Here is a 16007-nt window from a genome sequence, read left to right as displayed (position 1 = left end):
TACTTAATTTTCAGCTTCTTCATTAATAAAATAAGGTAGCTCAATTAAAATTCTCTGAAGCAGTGACTGCATTAGGAAGCACAAAATGAGGGCTGTGAGCAAAGTGTTCTTAACTTTGATTTAGCTGCTCTCATCAGTACATACGCCTCTACCCTTAAAAGCTCTGAACACTTTCCACATATTTGCTCAGTTTTACATGTATGTAAACAATATTTTAGACTGTAAATGAAAAATGCCCACAGAGGTTAAGAATATCGGCTCAGCAGTACAATGCCTGGGTTTGTCTTCTAGCAACATTAAAAAAAAAAACCCTGAAACAAACAAACAAACAAAAAATTGCAGGTAATAGCCGGGCGGTGGTGGCTCACGCCTTTAATCCCAGCACTCGGGAGGCAGAGGCAGGCAGATCTCTGTGAGTTCGAGGCCAGCCTGGTCTACAAGAGCTAGTTCCAGGACAGGCTCTAAAAAAGCTGCAGAGAAACCCTGTCTCGAAAAACCAAAAAAAAAAAAAAAAAAAAAAAAAAAGGAAAAAAAAATTGCAGGTAATCTGTACCTATAAGAGCTTTCAAACTTTTAAATAGAATTTAGATTCTATTTACGTCCTTATATGAATACATATTCCCCAAACATGAATTCTGTAACACAATGGTGACCTTCATTAAGTAGGATGAACTGTGATTTTTTTTTCCCCCCATTTTATTTGAAGTTAAAAATGCTGGGTGGATAGCACAAATGTTTTTACAATCTGCTTAAACTGGATTTTCCACATTCCCCCAACAACAAGCTCTCTGATTCTACAATTTAAACCCATTTCTTCTTCAGACTCACAAGGAAAAGCTAAGGTTTCTACACACTAATGAGAAACAGAATAATGTCCTGAAAAAAACAAGTAACTTAGAGCTGGTGAGGTGGCCAGGCAGGTCAAGGGACTAACTTCACATTATGGAAAGAGAAGATCAACTCCAGTAACTTATCCTCTGACCCTCACACACATCCCCCGGTAAGCCTGCTCCTGTGCACACACCTGTTCTCTCCCCATCCCCCCCCAACACAAAACAAAAAAAAAAAGCAACCTAAAAATGAAACAAAAACTACTAACTTTGCCAGTTAGTGGCCCCATCACTCACAAGCTAAGAAAGAGGGGTTGTTTGTTTTGTTATGCTGTTTTTTTATTTTGCTTTGTTTTTTGAGACAGGATCTCTCTATGTAGACAAAACTATTCTGGAAGCTGTGAACCACACTGGCCGCAAATTATAGACGCCCACCTGCCTCTGGCTGGGGTTTGAAGGCATGTAGCACAATGCCCTGCTGATTGAGTTTGGAGTGAGACACAGATACATGGCAAGATCTAGTCTCAAGACTGGGGGTATAGTGCCACATGTCTTTCTGGAGGGTAGGGAGAAGCCGAGGCAGGCAGATCTCTGAGTTTAAGGCCTGCCTGGGGTACAGAGCAAGTTTCAGACGGGCTAGGGTCTGAAAATGAGTCCCTGCCTAAAAAACAAAGTAATACTAAACAAAACAAACTGATTATGTCTAAAACACAAAACAAAAAACCTAATTTAGCGAAAGTACTATTCTATTTAAGAGACTAAACTGTATTAATTTTAAAGGACTGTTTCAATGTGTCAATACTAATACTTAAGATAAGTCAGCACTGCCACCTAAAACAAGACCAGGGTGCCTAATTCTTCAACTCTTATTCATATGGTGCTGATGACTCACAGTAGTGAGATGAGACCAGGGGAGGAAGAAGTGAATGTGCTCTTATTTGTAAATAATGTACTTCTATTGGTCAGAGACCCTAGTGACTGCATCAGAAATGTCTTTAATTTGATACTTTCAAATGGTAGGATACAAAACTAACATAAAAATCAGTAGTTTATAGACTAATAACATGCTAAGAAATAAATCAGAAAAAAATCGTATTCACAGTTGCATTAGATACTGACCAAAACAAAAGAGCTTGGAATAAATCTAATCCTACCAAGGAAGTAAAAGAAGTCATCTATGATGAAAACCTAAAACACTGAGGAAAGAAATTAAAGAAAAATGGAAAGGTCTCCTATTTTGATGGATTAGAAGATTTAATATTACGAAAATGGCTATCATACCAAAAGCATTTACAGATTCAATGCAATCTCCATCAAAATCTCAATGTGTTTCTTCAGTAAGAGGGGGAAAAAATCCAAAAAAAAAAAATTCAAATGAAAGCATAAAAGACCACAGACAGCCCAAACACTGTGCTAAAGTGTCACTGTGCTTGACTTCAACTGTACTAGAGCCATGGGAACAAATCAGCATGCTACTGTGTAGCCACAGCTGGGGATTTCAAAAATAAATTAACGTATCAGAGAAAAGGCAGACTCTTCAAGTGATAATGGCAAAATGGGATGGATATCCACATGGAAGAATCTAGATCCTTCTCTCTCATCCAAATGGATCAAAGACCTTAATGTGAGACCAGAAAGTTTAAGATAACAGATCAGGCAAGACTCTGAATAGGAATTCAGTCACTCAAGAAATAACACCAGCAATTAACCAGAGACTTATTGAGTCTCTATGAGGAAAAACAAAGCGGGAACTGGAGAAATGGCTCAGCACCAAAGAGGACTGCTGCTCATCCAGAGGTCCTAAGTTCAATTCCCAATGACCACATGGTGCCTCACGACAGAGTATGTAGGGCCATCATAAGACAATTTCCAAGTGTTTCTCCCTTCGCCATGTGGGTTCTAAGGATCAAACTCGGGTCACTAGACTTGGCGGCAAGTATGTTTACCTGCTGGACCATCTCACCGCCTCTACTATCTTTTGCTATAGTAGACAAAGAACCAAAATACTAAATAACAAGAAATCAAACAACCCAACCAATTAATGGGCTAATGAAATGAGTACACAATTCTCAAAAGATAAAACAAAAATGGCTAATATATGAAAAAATTTCGACACCACCAGTCATCCAAGAAATGCCAATCAAAACTATATTGAGAGTCTGTCTCACCCCAACCAAAATAGTAGTCATTACAAAAGCAAGTAACAACAAATGCTGGCAAGGTTATAGACAAAAAGGAGCATTTACACACAATAGGAATGTATGAGAGCCCAGCTACTATGGAAGTTAGAAAGGAGGCTTCTCAAGAAACTAAAAATACATCTGCCATACGACACAGCTATATTACTCTTGTACCTGAAAAACTGTCAACATACCAGAGATACTTGCACATCAAACTTTGCTGCAGCTCTATTTTATTAGTAAGGACAATAGCTAAGGATGGGACTAACATGGGTGTCCAACAGCTGAATAAATGAGATTAAACATACAATAGAACAAACGCACACACACACATATAAACACATTACTTTATAGCCATAGAAAAAGAATGAGGTTATATGATTTGCAGGAAAATATATTGCACCTGGATATAATCATATCGCCTGTTTTCTCTCCTGTGTGGGTCCTACATTTTATATAAATGCACAAAATCCCTAAAGTACAAACAATGTGAAACCATCTAGGGGCACAAAGGCAACTACAGGAATGGGACTGGGTGAGAAAAGGGAGAACGGAAGGGTATAGTGTTGGGTATGCCAAAGTGCATTGTATACCTGCATGAAAATAGCTTTATGTAACTCAGCATAATGAAATTTAATTTAAAAAAAAAAGAGAGAGATTACTCGATCTTACTAAACCTGTGCTGGTAAGCTGAATGGCTTTATTTCTAAGTCCAGGAACTATGTGTGTTACAGAACTGATGGAAGCTGACAGCACAGCAACAGCAGGAGTGCTCACGTTAGCTGCAGTGCACAGGCCCAGCTACCCTACATGTTGAAGAAAGCAAGGCTTGGAGATGTTTGCTGCTTCATGAACTCTGCTGTTTTGCTAACAGTTATTTACAGAACTATCTGCTTTTCCTTCTGCGTTTTTATCTGTGGAGCTGGGAACAGAACCCAGGGCCTCTTACATGCGCTACCTATGAGCCACATACCCAGTTCCTTTTCTTTTTTTTTTTTTTTTTTTTTTTTTTTTTTTGGTCCAACACAAGTCCCTACCTTATTAAAAACGTCTTTGCTAACAGCATCCGTGTTGCGCAGACACGTGCCCTCTCTCCGGACCAGCGCCGCCTCCTTCTGCCGCCACTCTTCCTCCCGCTGCCTCAGCTCCGACACTGCAGTCTGAGCTTTGGCGTGTTCCTGATCCAAGGACTCAGAGTTATGCAGTGCCAAGCTGCCAAGTTTCTGCTGGGCTTCAGCAAGATTCCATTTGCACGCCACAGAGCTCTTCACAAATTCCTTCTGCCTTTGGCAAGCCAGCTCAATCCCATCGCTATACATCTAAATAAAAAGTAACAACAGCAGTATTAGTGAGGAGTGAAGGTGGCAGCAACGACACAGTTCATGATTTTTCAACTCAAAGGATCTCTGTACGGTGTTTCTGGAGCACAGCATATCTGTATGCTTTGTCTACAATTACATTTTACATTCATCAATTAGACTCTGAGCTTCTTTGTTCATCTACGCCCCTCCCCTGACAACTAACAACACAAAGCCTGGCAACTGTCAGTAACTTGCATACAGCTGGCCCACAGCAAGCATCAGATGTGCAGGCTCCAGAATCCTTCACCAGAAGGAAAGCAAAGCTTACATCCAAGTTCATCAGTTACTTATGACTCCTCATCTTGAAAACCAGACCTTTAGAGCTTTAACCTGCAGGTTCTTGCTGCAATGAGCATCCTTCTACTTCAAAGCAATCACTACTTTAGTTCTGTGTTATCACAATTTGTGGTGATGTAAGAGTTTGTAATAGAAAATTCTACTTATAAATGATTATATCATATAGACATACATTAACTTAATCCAAACCAAAAAGGTAAAGAGTATATTAGGAAGTGCAACTAATTTATCCTGCTAACTCTGATCTACTCAGGAATAATTACTTTTAATATTTGCATAATCACTTATGTAAATGCAATAGGTGTTTATATCCCTTATTTCAACAACAAAAGATGAGGGCTCTTTTTTTTTCTTTTAGGATTTCTAGGCTAAAAACAATTTTATATTACTGAAAACCACTGTTCTCAATCTGTTCCCACACTTGTTTCAGTATTCAAGCCTTTATAACTTTACATTTCAACTGTGCAAACATAATCCTACTCTTTAAGTCTTCATTGGCCATTCTCTACTAGAATGATCCTTCAAAGCAGGGGCGGGGGCCCTCAGGTTATTTACCAGAGTCCATTATTTAAGAGCTATTATTATTATTAATTAAAGACTCCTCAGTTCCAGTTACCTTTACCTCCTGGCCTTTTCTTCCCACCCTCAGGACCCTGTTTTCCCTTTCCACTAACAACCCTCTGTCCTCTTTCCAGCACCTGCCCAATCCTTAAGTCATTTCTTAGCCATTCTCTCCAAACCCAAAGTATAAACATTCCCATAGTAGGTTTTTTTGTTTTGGTTTGGCTTTGGCTTTTTTGAGACAGGGTTTCTCTGTGTAGCCCTGACTATGATGAAACTCACCTTGAGGCTGGTCTCAAACTCACAGAGATCCAACAGCCTCTGCCTCCCGAGTGCTGGAATTAAAGGCGTGCGTCACCACTGCCCAGCAGTGGTATTAATTTTATTTTTAAACATGATATATACTTAATTCTTCTCTCTGATTACCAGTTAAGGAGTCAGAATTTAATAACTACTGGATGAATTATCTAATCTTTATTTCTTGGACAAACTGTTCTGAGGCAGGTAGAAACGAGGCTGTCCTACTTTCTGAGTTTTCAGGCACAGTCACGATTTCTAACGTACGTTTATGTGGACTGTGGCTGTTTATGTGGATACTTGTTATCCTGGTTTCTTATTTAGTCATGAGGGCCTAAAGCCCAGATAACAGCATGTCTCTAAACAACCAAGTAAAACACTTATTTTTACTTTTTGATTCACTAGAAAAATTATGGGGTTGGAGAGCTGGCTTGGTGGTTAAGAGCACTTGCTGCTCTTGCACAGGACCTGGGTTCGATTCTCCCACTATTACTTGCAACTATCTAACTCCAGAGCATCCTATACCCTCTTCTGACCTTGGCAGGCATTTGGAATGCATTGGGTACACACACATTCATGCAAGCAAAAACACTTACATACATGAAATAATAAAATGATTTTTTAAAAGAATATATATATATATATATATATATATATATATATATATATATATATATATATATATATAAAACTATACTTTAACATGGAGCCCAAAAAAGGAGGAAAATGAAGCTGTAAAACTTAACTATAAAGACAAAGTTATACAAATAAAAGCAATTATGAATAAATGGGGTATCTTCACTTTCTAATTATACAGAAACAAATATTTCTCAAATCAAACCAAACACAAGAACGATTTATATTTAAATTATCATAGACTACCCATATATCATTTGGTCATACTATCCAACATGCATTGAGATGACTAAGTATAATATAGAGTATTTAAAAGAGAATGCAATTCAGAAAATTTAACCCAAGTTAGGTCAAGAACTCTCTGCTGAGCTACATTCCCAGCCCATATTAGGTCTTATTTTAATCAGTTATCAAATAAAATTTTAGGAGGACATAATTTTAATGAACAAAAACTCTGCAAGAGGACTGTTATTATTAGAGTCTACTGGTGCATCTTTACATCAAAAGTTCTCAGATCGCATGTCAGACAGGGTCCCGGCACTGAGAGGAGTAAAGTGGGCACGGGCTCCACCCTAACCAAGAAGAATGTACAACTGGTAACTACTGGAGAAGAGAAAATCACTATTCTTAAATGGAATGTTACTGGGTACCACCAACCATACTTCAGGGCAGGCCCTATGCTAAGGAGTGGCTAACCTACAAAACAAGCTTAGTGGGGTTTTGTGGACATTTTGTTTCATTTTAGCATTTTCAAATAATTCTATGTATTTATTTATTCTTACTGGTCTTTTGTTTATTTTAATTTTCACTTGGGTGGTGGTTTTGTTTTTGTTCTTAAGAGAAAGAACATAAAGGTGGGTGGATAGTGAGGTGGGGAGGATCTGGGAGAAGTGGAAAAACATGATCAAAACAGTGTATGAATTCAGTAAAAAGATACAATTTTTTTTTTAAAGTTCTCAAATAGGACTTCCAAATTCTGGTTTGCCTTTTCACATAACACTTGTTATATTGAGTTAGCCCGCTCTCTCTCTCATATTTGATAAAAAAAAAAAAAACTAAGCCAGTCATTTCATATGGGTTTTAAAAGCCTGTTGATTAAACATTTTGTTTTTAGATATTCTAACTCCCATATTTAAGTCCTAAAGCTAACAAACAGCATAAGTAGGCTTGTAATTACTATATGTCCTTAGGAATAATGACTTGACAGATTTTGTCACCATTTAAAGGCCTTCTCATACAAATAAAATTTCACAGTATTTCTCCAGACAGGATGTGCAGAAGTAGGTTGGAAAAATACACTGGACTAGGAGTTAGGAGTTCTAATGGGGAGTCTGCCACTAACTAACCAGAAGACCTCAGGGATCTCTTTTAATGAGGGAAATAAAAGCCTCCTTACTTTTAAGCCCCCACCACCTAGACAAATGCACTGGTAAAATGTGTTTTTAAAATATTGCATGTCTTGGGTTACTTCTTTGATCCAACCACAGTGCGCTGAAATTCCTGAGATCATTTTCCCTCGCCACATCTGTTCAAACCGACACTAGCAATTGTTCGCTTTCTCCCTCTGTCATACTATGTATACACAGATGACACCAGCGAGCCATAATTAGTAGGTGACTACTGACCCATCACTCATTTTGCCTCACTTTCCCTGTGGCCAGCTGGATGAACATAGTCTGCGGTTATGAAACAGCATATTGTTGCGCGAGCCCCGTTAACTCAGCTGGCTGACATAACGTCAGTATCCTACACTTGCTGGCAGACAGTTTAAAACCGGTCATCTTTCAAAACCGCTATTAATTCTGTTACGATACTGCATTGCGTTTTTGCAAAAAACGCCTAGGGGGGGAAAAAGACATTCTACAATCAATTTCATTGAACAGATTCGTGTTTTGTCTGTGCTCTCAAAATCTAGTTCAAAACACACCCAGGTGAGGAGAGACGTCAGGGCATGGTGATGGATGTAAGCACTCCCAGAAAAACTATAAATGACATGTTTTCTAAGGCAGAAAAGCAGGGCTGAAAACCACAAGGAACATCAGGAACCTGGGATAGAAGTCTGAAAGAAGAGCCAACTGGCTGTTATGTTTTCACTGGAGACTGAGGAGGAGTGAAACTATTTTTACAGTAGGGGGACCAATGATTGAGCGAAAGGGAGGTGTGTGCCAGCGTCCAAAGTGAGGTTTACAGAATCTGCGGAGATGCCAGCGTGGGAAAGAGCACGTGAGATGTTTATGTCGGGACTCGGTGTACTCTCATAGAAGTACAATCACTCACTGTCCCCATCAACTGCACAAAGTCGCTGGAGCTGGTAATAAAGGCTCGGATGGAAGCACGCACGAGGGGACAAAGGGTCAATGTTCTACAGCCGGAGCCGCCCCCCTATCTCCGCACCGACGTGCGAGCGAGAGGAGGAACTTCTTGCAAAGGTGAGGGGACGAGTGTGCGTGGACTTGGGGGTCGGGGATGAGCGCGTGGCCACCACCTCTCCCGCGGAAGATGCTGCCACAGCTGGGGGTTGCCATCGGGCCCCTCGTGATGCCCGTGGACGGTTCTCCTCCTCCCCTCCCCCCCCCAAGAATGCAGGCTGCTCTCACCTGGGCGCCGCCGCCAGGCACCGGCGGGTAGTGGGTCGAAGAGGGGGACACGTCCAAGTCGCTCTCCTCCTCGGCCTGCCCGTCAGTCCTCGGGAAGCTCCAGGGGCCCGGCGGCGGCCACGGCTGCTCCATGTCCCGCTGCTCCGGGCCCGACAACCGCCACCGCCAACTGCTCCGGCGTGAGTAGAACCTGCTGGGCGGAGCCAGCCGCCCGGCTGGCCACGGTCGTTACCCAGAATTCCTCTGTCGCCGGCAGAGCCGACGCACGCCGGGAGAAGGCCTGGGTCGTGCCGCCGGCCGACTGCGGAAGAAGTAGTAGCCGGCCTGGACGTCATTTCCGGTGGGCGAGACGGGGCGTGGCCTCGCCTGAGCGGAGGGGTGAGCTCTGCTGCCGACGTCCAGGGAGGCTGGGGCTTTTAAGGGTTCGGATCCCGGTTATCAAAGGGCGTTTTGGTTTGCTCCTCCTCTCGTGTTTCAAAACTGCAGCTCTTTCGTGTACAGCAGTCTAAGTAGGCGTCGGAGGGGGAGCGTTTTAGGAGGCAGAGCCAACTTTGCCTTAACTTCGAGTTACCCATGACAAGACAGTTCTGCAAACCCTGGTACCGCGGGAAGGACACTAAAAATAAAACACTGGAGCAAACACGTTTGTGAAGACTTGAGACAAGCAGTAGACATATCGGAGGGCTTCTTGCCCTTCGTATCTTGTAGAATCGTGAAGATCCGTGTGCTGCTTTCTCTCTTCTTTTTAGGGGTGAAATGTTCCCAAATTGCCCAGGAACATAATTTAAGAGAAAGATTCAGAGGCCAGCAGTGGTGGTGCACGCCTTTAACCTTAGCACTCCAGAGATAGAGGCAGAGGCAGGTGGATCTCTGTGAATCTGAGGTCAGCCCGGTCTTCAGTGTGATAGCACAGAGAAACTGTCTTGCAAAGCAAAACACAGAGGGCGGAGGTGGGGGGAGAGGAGGGAAGAGACTGAGACCCAGGGAAAGGCCAGGGAATGTAACTCGGTGGTAAGGTCCTTGCCTAGCACAGGCAAGGCCCTAATCTCAGCTTCTAGGACCAGAGAGAGAAAGAGACAGCTAGGATTCAGGGAGTCTAACTTCACAACCTGCGTGTTTAACAACCAGGCCTGTTGCCTACTCACAGTCAGACTAGACAACAGAACATCAGTAGTTGAGTCTTTGGTTGGCAAACTTTCACAGGAATAGGCCAGGTAAAGTCTCTCACTGAGCTTGGGGAACTCCCAGGCAAGCCCCATGATCCGTGTCACAGGCCTCTTACAGAGGCTTTTTACACGATTGTTGGGGATTCGAACTCAGGTCCTCCTGCTTGCATAGCTAGCGTTCTTACCCACGGAGCCATCTGCACCTCGCAGGGTTGATGGACAAACTCTTAAGGTTGGTTAATTCTAATAGTTGGCCACTGCATGAGAAAAATGCAGTCAGAAATCCTGTGTGATGACCTCTAGGGGAAAAGACTAATATGAGAGGCCTGTGTGCTTCTTTTCTGCTCTTTCGTGACCAGGAAAATACCCAACAATATTCTTACGGCAGTAGCCAAAGATTTATCCACAAAGATGTTTTGGGGTGATAAAAGAGCGCTAAAAATAACTAAAGCAGTGGAGTTGCTCACAAGTGAAGAGTCAAGTAGATCTTGTGTGCTGATATGGAAATATCTCTGCAGTGAACTAATGTGGTGGTGCATGTCTGTAATCCTGGGAAAGGCTGGGGCATGAGGAGTAGCAAGTTCACCACCACCTCAGGCTATGCAGACAGGGTGCTGGGTTAAGGAAATCTATGGAGAATGAGAGCGTACTTATTTTTAAAAGTGTGTGTGTGTGTGTGTGTATAAAATTCTTGGACAGTATAGAAGAAATGTAATGGTTTCCTTGGTGGATGAGGCCAGGAATCAAGTTTCTGGGGATTGTACTTCCACTGTTAGCATTTCTGTATTGTGCTGATTGATCTTCCTACAAGTATATAACTTTATAATCATAAATAAAAGTTGAAAAGCATTTTACTCGACCTCTATTGAGGTCAAGCTTAAAAAGCCACAGGGGAAAGTGTGACAGGCGAGAGAAAAGGAAAAAAAACCTTTTTTCCCTCTTCATTTGAAACTGCAAAGTGCTTTGATTGGTGCCTGGCAAAGAAACCAGCTCTCTGTCGATGCAGAGTCACTAAATTCTAAGTTGCTCTCCTCAATTCCCTTCTCCTCTGCCTGACCTCTAATTTTAGAACTCCTCAGATTTTTATGTGGGGGAGGATCTCAATGACCGTAGCTTTAAATAACGTCTGGGTATCGATCGTTCCCAAACTGGAATCTAAGCCTTGACTTTCGCCTGGCGCTTCAGCCTCATGTTGTGTATCTGCAGTTTGGACATCCCCATTGAAATGGAGTATGCACATTTAAAATTTAACATGTCCAAATATGAGCTCTTTCTTATCATTTAAACATTCCTCTCTCCCCGCAAAATGAGGGCTGTTCTAAGACCCAGAAAGTTACACAATTCACAAGTCCAGGCTTCCAAAGTTATAAAAGCAGGAAACACTGAGAAAAGCCACCCTCTGTTCTCTCCCCCACCCCGCCTCTCTGCTTCTCTTATGAGGCTAGCCTCGTCACTAAGCCTAATCGGGTTCTTACTCCCTTTCTAGCCTGTAACCCTCCATCTTACCACTTCCTATAGTTTTTCTTGCTGTTCATGGCACTATCTTTTCCGGTTCTTATTTGTTATTTCTTCCCTCACTAGAATGTAAGCACCGCATGGTTGCAGGTTGCATCTCATTCACACTTGCAATACTCTGAACTGTGCCACCTGCATAGTGATGCTCACTACATACACGATGACTAGATGAATGGGAAATGACAAAGGATGGATGGAAACGGGATTAAATCAAGGCAAAAGAGGGCAGATGAGGGACATGAAGACGTTTATTTTTTGACAGATGACTTTATTACTTTTCTGATCTGTTATAAGATACTCAACAGAAGCATCTCAAGGAAGAAGGGGTTTATTTTGGCTCACAGTTTCAGAGGCAACAAGCCCATCATGTTGGACCAGCACCGCGGTGGTGGGCACAGGTGGTTTCAGTTGCTCGCATCTTGGCATATCAGGAAGCATATGGCTTGGCCTGGGAACAGACACCCACATAACCTTCAGGGGCTACTCCCAGAAATCCAGTTCTCTTAGCTAGTCCATATGGTCCAAAGGTTCCACAGCCTTTCAAAACACTGGGACCAAATGGTATTTCAGGTGTTTAGACACGTGGACCTGTCAGGGGACATCTCATATTCAAATCATAAATGATAAAGGGAGGTGAATATGACAGTATGAGAAGCCTCAGTGTGAGCCACTGTTAACTTCTGGGCATAAAGCCTGTGCCTAGGCACAGTCATTTTTTTCATTATTACACTGTGGTGTGTGTGTGTGTGTGTGTGTGTGTGTGTGTGTGTGTGTGTGTGTGCTTGCCAAGGTGTGCAAGCATGGTGGTCAAAGGTAGAATGTGTGCTCTCCTTCCACCTTTCCAGGGAGGTTCCATTGATTGAACTCAGGCTGCTAGGTTCACTTAGCAAGAGCCTTGACCAGCGATTCATCTCACTACTCCTAATACTTAAAATAACATCAGTAATAAAACAAATTTTGGAACTTCATCATACCCCTTTATCTTCTTATGTTTTTAGAAATTGATTAATATTGTAATATGCCTACTAATCAGAAAGCTCACCTTTCTCAAGGAAACGACTTTCCAACTGCAGAGTCTACAGGACAAATTCCTAGAAGCCGTCCGTCCCCTAGGAAGGGTTTGTGTGCCATCATTGTCACCATTGAGCCCACAAATGCCAGTGAGTCCAGCTCAAGCCAGGGTGTAGCACTAGTCTGGCTCATACATGCTAATGCCATTATACAAAAATAGATCCCATGTGTAGGCTCAGATCCACGACAACTTCAAGACTGTTACAGGCCTTTTGGTTCTAATTTGCTTTTTATTTGCAAACATTCCCAAAACTAAGGGAAAATTCTGCAGCACAGAGTATTTGTTTTTTCTTTGTTTGTTTGGTTAGTTGGTTTTATTTTGTTTTTTTGAGACAGGTCTCTCTCATAGCCCTGGCTGAGAGCTATGTATTCATTAAGAAATATTAAAACTGCCAGTTTGTGCTTGGTATTAAGGCCACTGCTCTTAAAGTACAGGGCTGCAGTCTTCTTTCCATGGTGTTCCTTCTGAAATAATTGCAAGATATTAATTATACTGTATTGCACTTATCTTGTCTGCATTTTCATTGAATTTACTATCATATTTTCCTTTTATATGCATATGATCTGGCTATGAAAGGAGATGTAAGGCTGATGCCCACAGTCCTTTTAATGGGCTAGCGTAGAACGGGAGGCCCATGTAAGCAGGTGGTAGTTTTTCCTATTTAAGCACATATTACAGATTGAAAGGCATATATTTTAAACACACAAATGTTTAGACTATAGAAAGCTCATGTCACCATCCCACCACTCAGCCATTGTCAGGATTTTGATACATTTGCTTTATTCCTTTTCTTCATTTCCTGGAATACTTGAAAGGAAAACTCTCAGCTTTCCGTAATTTTACCGCTACGTGCCTATGATGATCAGTCTCTGTTGACCCACACTTGAAGATGGGTGACCCCATCCCATGGACTGCTGGGGATGAATCTACAAGTTTCATGCTGGCAAGGCAAGCAGGCTGCCAGTGGAGCTTGACAGGTTCTGGAGCAAGTGGAGAGGCAGCATCTGTCTAACTCACCTCCTTGACTGTGGACCCAAGCGAAGTGAACAGCCGCTTCAGTCTCCTGCGGCCGCACCATACCCACCATGATGGACTGCACTCTCCAGCTCCAAGCCAAAAGAAAGCCTCCCTTGAATTGCTTTGTCAGGCATGTTTGCAGAGTAACAAAACGACAATGCACTCCCTTAATATGTGACTCTAAACCAAGTTAATGCGTCTGTGCAAAGACACAAAGGCTTTACCATACCTATGAAAGTTAATCACTGGGTATTGTATAACTCCAAATATAATCAACATCACCTGGAATTCTCAAACACCGTTTGAGTTGGTTTGTTAAAATTCAGGGTGCAAAAATGGGCCCACATACAATATTTGGTTGTTGAGGGTTTGAAAATCTATACCCCTTACTGCCAACATGTCCTTTGCTCTAACAATGCCATTGACTGTTTCAGTTGTCGAGGAGACAGCTCAGCATTCTACATGTGACTTATAGGATGGCTTCTTTGTGAGGTCATTAATGTGTTTTTTAGTTGGCCATGTTACTCAGTGGTGGAGTACTTGCCTGCTGTGCACAAAGACTTAGGTTTTACCCCTGACACTGTAAAACAAAATAAGAAAATATTTCCCCTCCACATCTCCTTTAAGAGCACTTAAGTCTAGAAGAATGCTGCGCACTAGAACAGTCTTTGATGATGGAAGCAATCTCTTTGCGCCGTCCCTGGAAATGTGACTGGTGCCACTGAGGAACTCGGCGTCATTTTGTTTTAGCTAACTTAGTTATATGTCACCACCATATTGATAATGTGTCACTAGCAGCCTGATTCAACTTAGTGCACATTTTCTCAGTCAAAATGCTTTCTATAGATTCACCCTTTGAATAAAACAGGTAGGTATGTAGTGTTACCATAGTGACAGAATTAGGAACAGCCTGACCCTTCTTGGAGAGTTCCCTAAAGGATGCAGTTCAAATAATTTTTTTACATATAAACTTCTGCTTTACTGTTTGTTAAAACTGGAAAGAGCCAAGTGCAGTCCATTTGTTCATAGTAAAGGAAAGGTAAAATTTCTTCTTGACATGTTGAGAAAGCTAAATTGTTAAAGAACATCTTAAAGAAAGACTTTGGGGGAAGGATGGATATAAGTAAGAGATAGGTTTTTCTATCGGAAGGCTTCGTTCGTGCACAGGAACAAAATTAGTGCCCTGGGAATGTGTTGTTGCTGAGATAATCCGGACTGTCCATGAACTTGGTTATTGTTTTTTCAGCAGGCATTTCTCACAAATAACTCACTTTGGAAATCAATCTTCTGGTGTTATTCATGCCTGCTGAAGGACCGTTCTCTGGCATGGAAGACTGGAGAGCCTAGCAAATCAGCTCACCGAGTGGAGACCTAAATAAATGCATTAGTACAGGACTTTAAAGGCCTTTCAGTCATGTATTATGGAGCACGGCTGCCTTCAGAGAGACACTAGCTGTAATAAGACGGTATAAGGGTGACGAAGAGGCGGCCTCTCTCCTAATGGGCACTGTGTCAGATAACCCAGGTGACCTCTCCACTCCACGAGAGCTCGGCAAGCAATCAGCAGCCATCCTTTGACCTGATGTGACCAGCAGTCCTTTAAAACTCTGTTTCTTCTAGAACAATCTATGTCTAAGCATGCAGGAAATGTCTCCTACTAGTTCAGGGTGTGGGATTCCTGAAACACCTGTGGATTAGAGAATACAATCCCTTTCCCTGGAAGTAAAAGTGGGAAATACCTTCTCATGGGTGGTTTTGTGACACTTGATATGCAGGCTTTGGCTCCCACCATTGAAGAAGAGTGGGCTCTTGCTCTTTCCTATGTTTTTAGGCTTCTCTTTTTTCTGTTGTTTTATGTTTTTTAATTGTTTAATTTTTTCATTTTTGAATTCAGTAATAGAGGTTGTTGGGAATAATATCCTTTAACAGCACCAAAGGGCATTAAATGAAAAGCAAGTTTCCCTTCAATCACTCTATCTGAGGTTCTTTCCTGTTGTGTGAAGCCACTTGTTCATTTCCCAGCTGCCCAGACTCCTGAAATAATCACAGAGAAACTATATTATTTAAATCACTGCTTGGCCAATCACAAGTATTGCTAGCTTACTCTTATATCTTAAATTAACCCATTTCTATTATTTTATATTTTACTACATGGCTCATGGCCTACCAGCAAGGTTCAGGCTGGCAGCTCGTGTCTTTCTCCACTGGAGGCTCCATGGCTTCTCCTGACTCCACTTTCTTTTTCCCAGCATTCAGTTTAGTACAGTTCCCCCCCCCCCCCAACAGCTCTACTCTGCCCTATCACAGGTCAAGGCAGCTTCTTTATTCATTAAACAATAAAAGCAACACAAACAGAAGGGAATCTCACATCACTTTCTGAATGTGTAGCTTTATTAAGTCTGTAGTGATTCCCTGCCCTCCTGCCCCAGAAACACTTTAAGCATAATTATACATTGTATTGCCTTCTATTTGAAATAG

At 42.0% G+C, this 16007-nt stretch overlaps 1 protein-coding gene across 2 annotated transcripts in view; it reads right to left on the bottom strand.

Moving 5' to 3' along the window:
* Positions 1-9074, bottom strand: part of Cdc37l1 (cell division cycle 37 like 1) — a 30977-nt gene extending 21903 nt beyond the window's left edge. The window contains exons 1-2 of one of the 2 annotated variants that reach the window (XM_042055796.1): positions 8760-9074; positions 4048-4329 (exon numbers count right to left, since the gene is read on the bottom strand). In XM_042055796.1, coding sequence (XP_041911730.1) covers positions 4048-4329; positions 8760-8891 — 414 coding nt within the window. In that variant the 5' untranslated portion in view covers positions 8892-9074. The remainder of the gene's footprint in view (positions 1-4047; positions 4330-8759) is intronic. The other variant, XM_038343989.1, reaches the window with a different exon arrangement.
* Between the last annotated feature and the right edge of the window lie 6933 nt (positions 9075-16007).

Source organism: Arvicola amphibius, chromosome 1, assembly GCF_903992535.2.
Source record: "Arvicola amphibius chromosome 1, mArvAmp1.2, whole genome shotgun sequence".
Taxonomy (NCBI): domain Eukaryota; kingdom Metazoa; phylum Chordata; class Mammalia; order Rodentia; family Cricetidae; genus Arvicola; species Arvicola amphibius.
Note: the sequence above shows the minus strand (reverse complement) of the source record. Positions and strands in the feature narration are given on the sequence as shown.